This window comes from Capsella rubella, unplaced genomic scaffold (assembly GCF_000375325.1).
Source record: "Capsella rubella cultivar Monte Gargano unplaced genomic scaffold, Caprub1_0 scaffold_1, whole genome shotgun sequence".
In the NCBI taxonomy this organism is placed as follows: Eukaryota; Viridiplantae; Streptophyta; class Magnoliopsida; order Brassicales; family Brassicaceae; genus Capsella; species Capsella rubella.
The window spans coordinates 14,465,790-14,479,820 of NW_006238923.1; the positions used below are offsets into that span (position 1 = coordinate 14,465,790).

Consider the following 14,031-nt stretch of genomic DNA (forward strand, 5'->3'; position numbering starts at 1 on the left):
TTGATCATGTTATATATACTATTCATACCACCAAAGATAATACATCAGTTGATGTCTAACCATCAATTTTCTACCACTTTTCATAAATTTTATAACATAAATCTTATAAGAGCATCTCCATCGGTTGTTTCTCAATAAAAAATTCAACAATATTAAAAAATAATATTTCTTCTGTTTCATAAAATGTCTCATTTTAGAATTTTATTTTTGTTTCATAAAAAGTATAATTTATATTTCCAATATATGTTTACACTAAATTTTCTAATTTTAACCTTAGTTTTAAAACTAATTAAACCATTAAATACTTATTAAATAGGGATATATATATATATATATATATATGATATTTTCTTTTTTTTTTGTAAAATATATGATATTTTCTTAAATTGTATGAAATGTGTCAAAGTGACAATTCTTTGTGAAACAAGAAGGAATAATAGACAAAGAGGAAAGAGTGAGCATGATATCTTCATCCCAGATGAATCGTAAAAAGCACTTTTTTTAACACACACAATTTTAACCTTTTCAAAATTTTAAATTTTACAACCAAAATACTATAGCAATAAACATCTACAACCAAACACCTATAACTTAAAATCTACAGCTAAATTTAAGAATCTACCGCTAAAACCAATCATGCCCTAAACCACAAAATTATACATTTAAGTTTTCTGAATTACCATAAATAGAATATACTCTTTATCATACTCAAAAACTCTAAATATTAGTGCTCAATCCTAATCATTAGGGAAATACATATATACTCACAATGGACCACATTTAGTTAACAACTCCTCCTTGTCAACCAACAATTTTAAAGAAAAAAACAAAAAACTCATTTATCATGAGTCTAAATGTTCTTACTATATTATTATTATTTTCTCCTACCCCCAAGAAAATAAAGTGTAAAAAAGATTGAAAGGTTTCTCTTTTCAATCCAAAACAAAGTGAAGAAAAAATACAAAAAAAAATACAAAAAAAAAACACAGAAGCAAAAGAGAAGAGACACGTGAGAATGTGTCATCCTCTTTCCTCACTTGTCTGAGAGAAGAATATGAGGTTAGGATTAATCTCAATTCATCAGCGAATCTGATTCCTTCACTTTGTTCTTTCCTCTTTCTTCTCCAATCCTTCTCTCTCTCTCTCTTCCTCAATATTCATATCTGTTTCTTCTTCTTTTCATTGGGTAGTTGCAGAAGCAGCTTCATAAGCCACAAAAATATACATAAAGGTACAAACTTTAACTCTTACCATTTCTGGGTTTTTTATGTATTGCTTTGGTCCTACTGAAATCAACACTAATCAATCATCTGATTGGTCCAATTTTTATTAAAACCCTTTTTTTGATAACTTATAAAGGTACAAACTTTAAATTCTTACCATGTCTTTGTCAGCAGAGATGAAGCAGCAAGAACAACAACTATGGGTTTTGTTGTTGTTGTTGTTCTTGTCTTTGCTTTTAGGAAAAGGGTATTCTGGGAAACCAGAAGTTGTCAAAATCGGTTCTATCTTCAGTTTCAATTCAGCGATTGGCAAAGTTGCTAAGATTGCTATTGAGGAAGCAGTCAAAGATGTCAACTCAAATCCTAACATTCTTACAGGAACTAAGTTCTCTGTCTCGATGCAGAACTCTAACTGCAGTGGTTTCATGGGCATGGTTGAAGGTAATAACACCATTGACACTACTTTGGTTAATGTTTTTGGATGTTGTCAAATTTTGAGTTTGTTTGTTTGTTTGTTGTTTGTAGCATTGAGGTTTATGGAGAAAGATATAGTTGGGATTATAGGACCACAATGTTCTGTTGTTGCTCATATGATATCTCACATGGCTAATGAACTTCGTGTACCTCTTCTATCGTTTGCTGTAACGGATCCTGTAATGTCGCCGTTACAGTTTCCGTATTTTATCAGGACAACTCAGAGTGATTTGTATCAAATGGACGCTATTGCTTCAATTGTTGATTTTTATGGTTGGAAAGAAGTGATTGCTGTGTTTGTGGACGATGATTTCGGAAGGAACGGTGTCGCTGCGCTTAACGATAAGCTTGCGAGTAGGCGGTTAAGAATCACTTATAAAGCTGGTTTGCATCCGGATACGGCTGTGAATAAGAATGAGATTATGAACATGCTTATCAAGATTATGTTGCTTCAGCCTAGGATCATTGTGATACATGTGTATTCGGAATTGGGTTTCGCGGTTTTTAAAGAGGCTAAGTATCTTGGAATGATGGGAAATGGGTATGTTTGGATTGCTACGGATTGGTTATCTACGACGCTTGATTCTTCGTCTCCGCTGCCTTCTGAACGGCTGGATACTATTCAAGGTGTTCTTGTTTTGCGTCCGCATACGCCTGATTCGAGTTTAAAACGCGAGTTTTTTAAGAGGTGGCGTAAAGATTCTGGTTCATCTTTGGCTCTTAATACGTATGCTCTTTATGCTTATGATTCGGTTATGTTGTTAGCGCGTGCTTTAGATAAGTTCTTTAAAGACGGTGGGAATATATCGTTTTCTAATCACTCGATGCTTAATACCTTGGGAAAAAGCGGAAATCTCAACCTTGAGGCCATGACTGTCTTTGATAGTGGAGAAACTCTGCTTAAAGCAATCCTTACAACGCATATGGTTGGTTTATCAGGACAGCTTCAGTTCACTCAAGAAAGGTCTCGGACACGTCCAGCTTATGATATTATCAATGTAGCGGGAACCGGTGTTCGTCAAATAGGCTACTGGTCAAATCATTCTGGTTTATCAACAGTATCACCTGAGTCATTCTACACAAAGGGTCGACCAAATATGTCTGTTGGTGGTACATCAAGTCCGAAACTAAGGCATGTGATTTGGCCAGGAGAAACATTTACAAAACCTCGCGGATGGGTTTTCTCTAACAATGGGAAAGAGCTCAGGATAGGCGTGCCTCGTCGCGTTAGTTACAAGGAGTTTGTCTCACAGATTCGTGGAACGGAGAATTTGTTCAAAGGGTTCTGCATTGATGTCTTCACAGCTGCTGTGAACCTCTTACCATACGCAGTCCCTTTCAAGTTTGTTCCTTATGGAGACGGAAAGGAGAATCCGAGCTACACGCATATGATTGAGATGATAACATCTGGTGTGAGTACCTATTATATAAATTCTTTCTAATGAAAGTTGTTTTAAATTCATGATTTTTTTTTTCTTATTATTATTTCTCCTTACTACAGAATTTTGATGGAGTAGTTGGTGATATTGCCATTGTAACAAACCGGACAAAGATTGTAGATTTTACACAACCGTATGCAGCATCTGGACTAGTTGTTGTTGCTCCCTTTAAGAAACTGAATTCAGGAGCTTGGGCTTTTCTTAGACCTTTCAATCGACTTATGTGGGCGGTCACGGGTTGCTGCTTTCTCTTTGTCGGCATTGTTGTTTGGATCTTGGAGCATAGGACTAACGATGAATTCAGAGGCCCGCCGAAGAGACAATGCGTCACAATTCTTTGGTCAGTTTACTATATTTCCAAGGAGTAGCATAGAAAGAACAACTCCTACTTAACTTGTTAGAGGTCGAATAATTTATCGTTTGTTTGATATATGCAGGTTTAGCTTCTCGACCATGTTTTTCGCGCATAGTACGTGAAAAGAAACATGAAAAGTAAACTTATTGTGGCACTGGGTCACTGGTGATTGCTGGCTTTTGGCTAACACGAGTCTTTCCCTTGTTTTTGGCAGGAGAGAACACAGTTAGTACACTTGGACGGTTGGTTCTGATCATATGGCTATTCGTTGTACTTATAATCAACTCGAGCTACACGGCTAGTCTCACGTCGATTCTAACAGTTCAGCAGCTCTCTTCACCCATCAAGGGTATTGAAAGCCTTAGAGAAAGGGATGATAAAATCGGGTTTCAGGTGGGTTCATTTGCAGAGAGTTATTTGCGGAATGAACTCAACATATCAGAGTCACGGCTTGTTCCACTTGGAACACCTGATGCCTATGCCAAGGCTTTAAAAGATGGACCAAACAAAGGAGGCGTTGCCGCTATTGTTGATGAGCGTCCTTATGTCGAACTCTTCCTCTCCAGCAACTGCGCCTATAGGATCGTCGGTCAAGAGTTCACTAAAAGCGGCTGGGGTTTTGTAAGTACAAAGATATACTTTACCATTTGGTCTGAAATGTTTTTTTGTTTCTTATGCTCATTTCATGTAACATAGGCATTTCCAAGAGACTCTCCTTTAGCGATAGATCTATCAACAGCGATCTTGGAGCTGGCAGAGAACGGAGATTTGCAGAGGATCCACGACAAATGGTTAATGAAGAACGCATGCACTCTAGAGAACGCGGAGCTCGAATCAGACAGACTTCATCTAAAAAGCTTCTGGGGACTGTTTCTCATATGTGGAGTTGCGTGCATCTTCGCTCTCCTCCTCTACTTTATTCAAATCTTACGCCAGCTCTATAAAAAGCCAAACGACGATGCCATCGCGAGAGACCAGCAGCAAAGTCATGACTCTTCCTCTATACGCTCCACTCGTCTACAACGATTCTTGTCCCTCATGGATGAGAAAGAAGACGTTTCCAAATCCGTAAGCAAGAAAAGAAAGATCGACGGATCAGTAAACGATACTTCAGGATCGACACGATCACGAGGCTTCGACAGAGAACGAAGCTTCAATTCAGTAAACCCACTAGATTAAAAAATGTAGTTACACTCTTATAGAGACATCTACAATATTCTTTTTAAAACTGATTATAGTTTCAAACTGTATCTAAATCTTGATCTTAGACAAGAAGTGTCTACATGAAAAAATTTAATGTTTGGTGACATTTATTATAGTATATAGTATTTACATGTCACAAACTCTTAACAACCACACAACTAGCTTAAAGAGTTAGCTAAGACTAACGATTCAGAAACGTTGAACGAAACCTTACCGTGACATTAAATATATTGGGACCATAAGGTTGTTGTCTCTTTCAGATTTGAGAGAAGGCCACGACATTCTAAATCCTCATCCAATCCCTTACACCAAATAATAAATATATTTTTCCATTTCAGACAAAACAGTGAAACCTATCAATAATTATAACCACACAAACCTCAACTAAACCCTCATCTTCCTTATCTTTCTTCTGGGGACCGAGAAAACAAACAGCTTCTCTTCTTCTTCTTCTTCTTGATGGCAGGAGAATATTCCGGTAGCCGGAGTTCGAACACGCAGCTTCTCGCGGAACTTGAAGCGTTAAGTGAAAACCTTTACCAGAAACCTCAGGTTTCAGTTGGTAACAGGAGAACCAACTCTCTTGCTTTACCACGCAGTTCTGTTCCTTCTCTTGTTACCTCTGCTGATGATGTGAGTACAGCAAGAGTTGAGGATCTCACGGTATCGAAGCCCCGGGCTCGGCGTTTGTCGCTGTCTCCGTGGAGGTCTAGACCGAAGCTTGAGGTAGAAGAGGAAGAGAATGTGATTAACAACAATAAGAGTGTTAAGAAAACAGAGGAGTCGTCATCAGGGTTTAGTACAAAGGAAGAGAAGAAAGGGATATGGAATTGGAAGCCGATTCGAGGGCTGGTTCGGATTGGTATGCAAAAGTTGAGTTGTTTGTTGTCAGTAGAGGTCGTAGCGGCGCAGAATCTTCCAGCATCGATGAACGGTCTTCGGTTAGGGGTTTGCGTGAGGAAGAAGGAAACAAAAGATGGTGCTGTTCAGACTATGCCGTGTAGGGTTTCTCAAGGTTCTGCTGATTTTGAAGAGACGTTGTTCATCAAGTGCCATGTTTACTACTCGCCAGCGAATGGGAAAGGTGGTCCGGCGAAGTTTGAGGCTCGTCCGTTTTTGATTTATCTCTTTGCCGTGGATGCCAAGGAACTTGAGTTTGGAAGACACGTTGTGGATTTGAGTGAGTTGATTCAAGAGTCGGTGGAGAAGATGAGTTACGAAGGAGCTAGGGTTAGGCAATGGGATATGTGTTGGGGGCTTTCAGGGAAAGCTAAGGGAGGTGAATTGGTACTTAAGTTAGGGTTTCAGATTATGGAGAAAGATGGTGGAGCTGGGATTTATAGTAAACAAGGTGAATTTGGGATAAAACCTAGCAGTAAACCTAAGAATTTTTCTGGTTCCTTCGGGCGGAAGCAATCGAAGACTTCGTTTAGTGTTCCCAGCCCGAAGATGACAAGCCGGAGCGAGGCTTGGACACCCGTGAGTGGCGTGGAGCCAGGATCTGATGTTCAAGGGATGGAGCATTTGAATCTTGATGAGCCTGAGGAGAAACCCGAGGAGAAGCCGGTTAAGAAAACAGAGGAACCTGAACAGAGAGCTGAAGATGAGCAGGAGGAACCTGATTTTGAAGTTGTGGACAAAGGAGTTGAGTTTGATGATGACATGGAAACTGAGAAATCTGATGGAACTATTGGTGAAAGATCTGTGGAGACGAAGGAACAACATGTTAATGTTGATGATCCTCGGCATATAATGCGACTAACCGAGCTTGATTCGATTGCGAAACAGATCAAAGCGCTTGAGTCAATGATGAAAGACGAGAGTGATGGAGGGGATGGTGAAACAGAGTCACAAAGGCTAGATGAAGAGGAACAAACTGTGACAAAAGAGTTTCTTCAGTTGCTTGAGGATGAAGAAAGCGAAAAGCTTAAATTCTACCAGCACAAAATGGACATATCCGAACTGCGGTCTGGCGAATCCGTAGAAGATGAATCTGAGAATTATCTCTCGGATCTTGGGAAAGGTATTGGTTGTGTTGTTCAAACAAGAGATGGTGGTTACTTGGTTTCTATGAACCCTTTCGACACGGTCGTCATGAAGAAAGACACTCCTAAGCTTGTTATGCAAATCTCTAAACAGATTGTGGTAAGGACATGGATTAATATTTTCATAAAATAGAAACCTACAGAACAAGAATCTGAAATCTCTATAACAGGTTCTACCAGAAGCTGGATCAGCGACTGGATTCGAACTCTTTCACCGAATGGCCGGTTTGGGTGAGGAACTAGAGTCGAAAATATCTTCGCTTATGGCGATAGACGAGCTAATGGGGAAAACAGGTGAGCAAGTGGCTTTTGAAGGAATAGCATCAGCGATTATACAAGGAAGGAACAAAGAGAGAGCGAACACGAGCGCAGCGCGGACTGTTGCAGCCGTTAAAACGCTAGCTAATGCAATGAGCAGCGGAAGAAGGGAGAGAATATTAACCGGAATTTGGAACGTGGAGGAGAATCCATTGGCGTCGGCAGAGGAGGTTTTAGCAGCCTCTTTACAGAAACTAGAGGAAATGGTAATTGAAGGACTAAAAATCCAAGCTGACATGGTGGAGGATGATGCTCCTTTCGAAGTATCAGCTGCCAAAGGTCAGAAGAATCCACTCGAATCGACCATTCCGCTCGACGAGTGGCAAAAGGAGAACCGGAAGCAGAAATCGCTAACGGTTTTGGCGACAGTACAGCTCCGAGACCCGACAAGGAGATACGAGGCGGTAGGAGGGACAGTGGTGGTAGTAGTGCAAGCGGAAGAGGAGGAAGAGAAAGGGTTAAAAGTGGGAAGTTTGCACATTGGAGGAGTAAAGAGAGATGCAACGGAGAAGCGGAGGCTCACCGCGGCGCAATGGCTTGTGGAACACGGAATGGGGAAGAAAGGGAAGAAGAAGACTGATGTAAAGAAGAAGGAGAAGGAGGAAATGTTGTGGAGCTTGTCATCTAGAGTTATGGCAGATATGTGGCTCAAATCCATAAGGAACCCGGATGTGAAATTGCATAGCTGATCTTGGAGATATTCATATTATACAAAAGATGCATTTTGTTTAATTATCTATGTTTTGTATATTATTTAAGAGTTTCGAATTGTACCTGCAACAAACAATAGTAAAATGTGTTTTACCAAAATTTTTGAATTTAATATAAGAATTTTTTTTTTCCTTCATTCAAAACCAGGTATCAAAAGAACATGAATCAAAGTACTTAACCGGAATTAAATTAAAAAAGAGGAACCGAACCAAACCCGAATGGGCAACATATCCGAATGTATTCTGGACTCATATACTCGAAAAACCGGAACCGAACCAAAAAACCAAATGGATATCCAAATTTTTCAATATATAATTATATATTTAGAATTGATTAACCCAGTTACCAAAAATTACAATTATAAACACGAAAATATCAATTATTTTAATATAAAATAACCAAAATATAGTACTCAAAATAACAAAAAAAAATATCCCAAAATTCTTAAATATTTTTGTCAAATGCAATCAATTTTTTTTTTGTTGCAAATTTTACCTATTTAAAAAACATTTCCAATATTTTGGGTATCCGGAACATAATTAAAAATATTCAGAACCGAACCAAAATTCTTATACCCGAAATAACCGAACCGAACCTCTCCCAAACGCCAAGATATTAAACCATGTAAGGATTACAAATGCATAAAAAATTCTACCTTACTAAAACTAGTTTGTACAAATTTATCAAAATATAGGACATGGTCAAAACATAGAAAACTAAACCATGTAAGTATTAAACAAATGATTACATAGCTAAAGCCTATGTTTCCAAAAAAAAAAAAAAAACAAGTGTATAGATTCTCACTTTTCATTCTTTTTCCTCGCCTTCTTATGCCATTGTTCTAATGCTTTTGATGTTTGTTCATCAAATACTGATCGCTTCATTATAGTTCCCATCTATAAATAAAGTGTATGCATGATGAGAAAACTATTCTATGGAGGATATAGAATTTGAAAGAAAAAAAAAAAAAAGGAATGTTGCATATATACTTGAGTGACAAGGGCATAAAGAGGCAATGTGATATAGCTGCATAGAAATTGCACTCCCACCCTAAAATTCAATACCATTAGTTCAATTGTCACAAACTCAAAAAAATTTAAAGGATTTTTTTTTTTTTTATGAACATATATATATATATATATATATTACTCACCCTAGACACACACGGATGATGATAAGGCCAAAATGGTGATGAAAACATGACCTTAACCCAAACTCGTACTGCAAAAACAATCATTAACTCATTATTTTAAAAAAAGTTTCTATAATTTAAATAAAGAGAAATTTCCTTAGATAGCATGTTTTAAGTTTTTTTTCCAAAAATACTACAAAATTTTTATTTTCCAAAAATACTATAAACATAAAAATTTGAATTTTGAAGATGTAGAATTATTGTTTTTTATGTTTGGGTTGACTATTTATATTATTTACATTTAGGGTATAGTTTTTAGGGGTAGGGTGTAGTGTTCAGGATTTAGAAATTAGTTTTGAATGTTAAAAATTTAAGTTTTAGTTTTGTGATATTTTTGGAAAAAATATAATTTAGTGGTATTTTTGGTAAATAAAATTTATAATGGTAGTTTTGGAAAAATACCCATTTTTGTGGTATTTAAGAGAATTTCCTTAAATAAATAGCAACATAATGTAAAACTAGAAGAAAAGTTTACCCAAATCCAAATGAAGTAAGTAATCTCAAAAGCATTCTGAAAAATTTAATAAACAAATAAAGAATTAGTATCCATACTAAAACATCATATATATCAACATTCAATTATATACCAAAATTTACCTGAAACAGAACAAAGTGGATCATATGAAGGACTAAAGCTGGTTTGCCAAACCAAAAATGTTGGTCGGAGACATTAACTACTGGCATCCCTTGAATTACTGCATGTCTCTCTTGAATCTCTAGTGCCATGTACGATATAATGGCTTGAAGCTTTGTTCCTATGGCTAGTGTTAACTTCAAACCAACCACAATTAGTTTGCTCTTCTTGTTTTGAAGTATAAGAACGAGCGTCTTATATATATATATAGTAGTTAAACTAATCACTTACTAGAGGAGGAATCATGGTGATTACAGCAGTGATATACCATCCTATTAAGTTTCATAAGAAGAGAAAAAAATGTATTAGTTTCTGGGCGATTGGTACGTGACTTTTAAGGCTGTAGAAATATTTAAGCCCTTTACAGTATTTTATTTGCCAATTAAATATTTTTGGATTTTTTTTTTAAGTATTAAAAGCCACTTCTATTTTTTCTTCTTTGTTTTTCTATTTTCTGAAGTGTCAAAAACACGGCTTTTATTTTTTCTGAAGTCTCAAAGCCACTACCCAAATCTAAAAACTTTATTTTTCCCCTTTTTATATTTAAAATTTCTACACAAATTTATATAAATATTTTATATATTTTATTTTTATCAATTAATAAATTTTATAAATTTTGTTTTTATGAATTGATAATTCACATTTTTTTATTTTTCTTTTAAGATCCATTTCAATAATAAATATTTTCTATATTTTAATTTTAGGAATTAATATATAAGAATAATAATAATAACTACAATTTTTTGAAGTTATTTGTTACCAATCAAATTTTAACAGTTAAAGTTTATACAGTCAAAGTTTATATAGCCAAATTCTCTGCAACTAAAATTTTAAACTCAAAGTTTTTACAGCTAAAAGTAACAGTGGTTACCAATCGATCCCTCTATGTTAGAAACGAAAGATAAGATATTTGTATAATGTACGAAAACGATATAGGAAAAACTAACCGTGAACATCGAAGAGTAAGAAGAACATTACAAAGGCCCATAGCTCGGGTCTGTCATATTGAATGGTAGATTGCATTAGATAATATAGACATAAAATGTATAAAACGATACTAGTAAAAACAATCCCTATGCTATTTGAATATTCGTTGTGCCTAAATATTCGTGGCTATAGCGTCATAGTTTAAATAATGCATGGTTTTCTTTTAATAAATCACCTTATAACCACGAAATTTCGCGACTGCCAAGTAGCTATAAGTTTTTTTTTTACTAGTATAATGAGTTACCTTATTCCTACAACCACCTTGAAGTCGTCTTCTAACGATCTTTTGATGTACTTTTGAAAGTCAAACTTCATACCAGGTGCCAGATGAACCTAAACACATAGATTTTTGGAAATTAGAACAATAAGAATTTGATAGCTATGGAGAAGTAATGTATATAATATCAATGCACTCACACTTATGAATCCATGTCGCATTGTCAAGTAATCAGACTTTCTCACTGATCTAAGTATTTGACGGAAGAAACACATCTGAAAAAAATAAAAGTATGAGAATAGCTAGAGAGAATATATCCTATTTATCAAGAATAACAACACTTAAAATTCAAGAAAATCGTACAACGTAGAAAAAGAATTTATTGCTAGCCCAAGAATTGACATGTTCTCGGACAAATGATGTCTCATGTGTGAGTCTAAATCTTGATGGATCTGTATAAAAAGTCATCAATAAAACCAAGTAAAAACTTCGACTTAGGTTTTGTTTTGTGTGGATGTATATATCATCTAATAATCAAGTTTAATCTAGTACCATTCATCATTTCTTGTTCATGGATGATCTCTTGCTCCCATACTTTCCAACCACGAATCTGTGTTTACGGAAAAAGAATTGTTTTAGTTAAATGCAAGGCAATCCTACCAAGTCAAAAGAAACACATATCAAATTGACACCTTCATGACGAGAAGTTCAAATCTACAGTTAAAAATTTCAAAAGTAAATGTATTTAACCATAAAAACATGTAAAAAATATGTGTAAGGGTTGTAATGCACGTTATTCTTGACTTAGTATGATTGTTTTGTATTTTTTGGATATGGAGGGTAGAGTTGCAAAATGGAACGACTTGAATTGTTTATTTGCACAAAACCTTAAAATTAATGATCATCAAGAGATACAATGTAAAAACTTTAGACATATACCTTTGCCCTTCCAAGCATCATGGTTATAGCACTATATATCACATGAAACACGGCCAAGAAGAATATGAATATATGCACTTGATGTAATGCATTTAGCGATATAAGCGCGACATATCCCTGTAACAATGAAAAACAAATAATTTTAGATTAAAACTACATCAAATTTATGCTGAAAAATTGTAGTTATAATTATTACTTTCTTGCAATTCACTGGTGGAGCATCGGCCAAAGAACGACGTTGAACGGAGAGAATACGCATTGCGTGATCCGTTTTTTTGAGCTTTTTATCATTATCATCACTAGGTCCATCATATGGACCACAAAATGACATGGCATGGCCGTAGCTTGATGGAACACATATGCTCGCAATGTAGTTTTGACCAAACGTTAGAAGCAGAGAAATAAATCCCAATACCATAAGCTCTACAATAAGTGACATGATTTTGAGTTAGATAGGAACCAAACAATATTCCTTCAAAAAAAAGACTAATTTCTATTCGATACCATTTTTTATCTTCTCAAGAGCTTCAAACAAAGCTTTCTTCTTCCTTCGTTCGAATACCTACAAGATGGAATTAAGGCCTTAATTAGCAAGTTCTTTAGAAACTTTACAAAGTAAAAAGAAATTCCTAAGGATATAAATGGATCAAATCAAGCTTTAGATGTTTTGGATTATTTTTTTTTTTTCTCACAGCCAAAATACTTCCTTAATTTAGTTTTTTGGCCGTAGAAAGTTCATTTTTCTAAAGACAATAATTTACAACTTTCCAAAAAAAATTTCTACAGCAAAAAAGAACTACATCAATAAAATCTACAGCGACAGCTCAAAATTCTACAGCTCAAAATCTACAACAAAAAATCCAAAGCCACAGTCGTAACCAATCAGAGCCTGAGTGTTATAAAAAAAAGTAATAACGACAAAAAAAAAACCATATACGTAAGGTATTAGTTGTGTAGGAAATGACCTCGCCCACTTTGTGAATTATGAGTTCCAAAATAATGGAGATCAAGATGATCACACCACAAACTGTAGAAACGGCCCAAGTCGGGGTCTGATCTAGTTGTCTTGGACCTTCACCTCCTCCACCACCACCTCCTCCAGCCATATCTTAAAACTGTGATGATGAACTTTTTTTGATATTTTTTTTTTGTTACTATGATTTTACTAACATAAATCCAATGTCATTAGAGATGAGACAATGAAAATGAAGTCAAAAGGGATAGAGAAAATGAAAAGGAAGAGGATGATATTGCCATTGACGTGCATGCGAAAATAGTAGAAAAAGTGTAGATAAATCCGGTGAGTTTCTGTTTTTTCTAATAAATTTTTATTTTTATAAATTAAGTTTATGCTTTTTTTTTCTTTTGTTTTCTTTCCTATTTTAGAGGCTTCCACATTATTTAAATGGGAATGTATGTATGGAGAGGAACTGAGTACGGAATACTTGGTGGAGGAAATTTAGAGCAAAAACAAATGGAATGTTAGCAAACTGATTATATATCACTAAAAGATTTTCCGCGCTAAGCGCGGTCTGTTTCAAATTTGACATAAAAGAAATAGTGAATTTCAAGTTTAAGATGAATTTTGTAAATGATTATATAATATGTACATTTCCAATAGATTCTATTTTAAAAATATAGTGTTATTTTAAAAATATAAAGAGTATAAAGAACAAATACCTAGTAGATTTAAAGAGTATAAGTTATTTGATTTTTAAAGGGAAACTATAATGCAGGGGTTCAGATAATAAAAAACTCAATATCCATTCCTAATAATATCTTATTTAGCTCTTTTTTTACTGATATTTCTCTCCCAATACCTATGCTATAGAGTAGTTCATTGATTCATTATTTGTACAGAGAAAAAATTTCTTCTGATTTTGTTCTCCAGAAGTAAATATAGATGATGATAATTAGTTTTCAATCGTCGCAACAACAACTCTCCTCATTTACAGGCGTGTCTCTTCGTTTTCCATTAAAATTCTGAGTGCTTCTCACTATTCATCTTTTTTTTCTATGTATTGTATCCTCACTCACCACCGTTTGGGTTTTATCTCTTTTCCTCTGCGCCATTACTGTAGCTTCGATCTCTTTTCCGGTGGTGTTGGGTGTGGAAAGGTGTTGATTGAGGGTTGTGGAGGCCAAAAGTCCCATGGTGTCTTAAACTTTCTCCGTTGCGGTTCTGGAGCTGCTTGAAGACTGTGGCAAGATCTGCCGGAGATTATGGAGCAAGACGAAGGTTCTTCAGAACCGCAATATTTGATAAATTGAAATTTATCGAATATTGAATAAGT

General features: G+C 35.4%; 3 protein-coding genes across 4 annotated transcripts; 2 read left to right on the plus strand and 1 right to left on the minus strand.

Moving 5' to 3' along the window:
* The first annotated feature begins 959 nt into the window (after positions 1-959).
* On the plus strand, positions 960-4,800 carry LOC17898529 (glutamate receptor 3.3). 2 transcript variants are annotated; one of them, XM_023789554.1, is made up of 8 exons: positions 960-1,059; positions 1,191-1,231; positions 1,395-1,664; positions 1,749-3,109; positions 3,199-3,476; positions 3,574-3,605; positions 3,706-4,112; positions 4,188-4,800. In XM_023789554.1, the coding sequence occupies exons 1-8, from the start codon at positions 1,055-1,057 to the stop codon at positions 4,668-4,670; spliced, it is 2,877 nt and encodes a 958-aa protein (XP_023645322.1). In that variant the 5' UTR covers positions 960-1,054; the 3' UTR covers positions 4,671-4,800. The 2 variants fall into 2 exon arrangements, with proteins under 2 accessions (XP_023645322.1, XP_006306244.2); XM_006306182.2 differs by having other exon boundaries at positions 1,398-1,664.
* Positions 4,801-5,053: 253 nt separating this feature from the next.
* On the plus strand, positions 5,054-7,867 carry LOC17898582 (protein PLASTID MOVEMENT IMPAIRED 1). The gene is made up of 2 exons (XM_006304595.2): positions 5,054-6,839; positions 6,910-7,867. The coding sequence occupies exons 1-2, from the start codon at positions 5,154-5,156 to the stop codon at positions 7,744-7,746; spliced, it is 2,523 nt and encodes an 840-aa protein (XP_006304657.1). The 5' UTR covers positions 5,054-5,153; the 3' UTR covers positions 7,747-7,867.
* Positions 7,868-8,568: 701 nt separating this feature from the next.
* LOC17897699 (MLO-like protein 9) lies at positions 8,569-12,843 on the minus strand. Its single transcript, XM_006303750.1, has 15 exons — positions 12,703-12,843; positions 12,242-12,299; positions 11,934-12,160; positions 11,738-11,854; positions 11,351-11,408; positions 11,162-11,250; positions 10,999-11,073; positions 10,826-10,914; positions 10,542-10,591; positions 9,826-9,866; positions 9,558-9,731; positions 9,436-9,471; positions 8,922-8,989; positions 8,758-8,818; positions 8,569-8,664 (listed from the first exon to the last, which is right to left on the minus strand). The coding sequence occupies exons 1-15, from the start codon at positions 12,841-12,843 to the stop codon at positions 8,569-8,571; spliced, it is 1,380 nt and encodes a 459-aa protein (XP_006303812.1).
* Positions 12,844-14,031: the final 1,188 nt, after the last annotated feature.

Coding starts and splice junctions, on each gene's coding strand:
- LOC17897699 (XM_006303750.1), bottom strand. CDS start 12,843: ATGGCTGGAGGAGGTGGTGGTGGAGGAGGTGAAGGTCCAAGACAACTA. Junction 12,300..12,702: donor TAATTCACAAAGTGGGCGAG/GTCATTTCCTAC, acceptor TCCATCTTGTAG/GTATTCGAACGAAGGAAGAA. Junction 9,472..9,557: donor TCCACTTTGTTCTGTTTCAG/GTAAATTTTGGT, acceptor TAAATTTTTCAG/AATGCTTTTGAGATTACTTA.
- LOC17898582 (XM_006304595.2), top strand. CDS start 5,154: ATGGCAGGAGAATATTCCGGTAGCCGGAGTTCGAACACGCAGCTTCTC. Junction 6,840..6,909: donor AAATCTCTAAACAGATTGTG/GTAAGGACATGG, acceptor TCTCTATAACAG/GTTCTACCAGAAGCTGGATC.
- LOC17898529 (XM_023789554.1), top strand. Junction 1,665..1,748: donor TTTCATGGGCATGGTTGAAG/GTAATAACACCA, acceptor TGTTGTTTGTAG/CATTGAGGTTTATGGAGAAA. Junction 3,477..3,573: donor CAATGCGTCACAATTCTTTG/GTCAGTTTACTA, acceptor TGATATATGCAG/GTTTAGCTTCTCGACCATGT.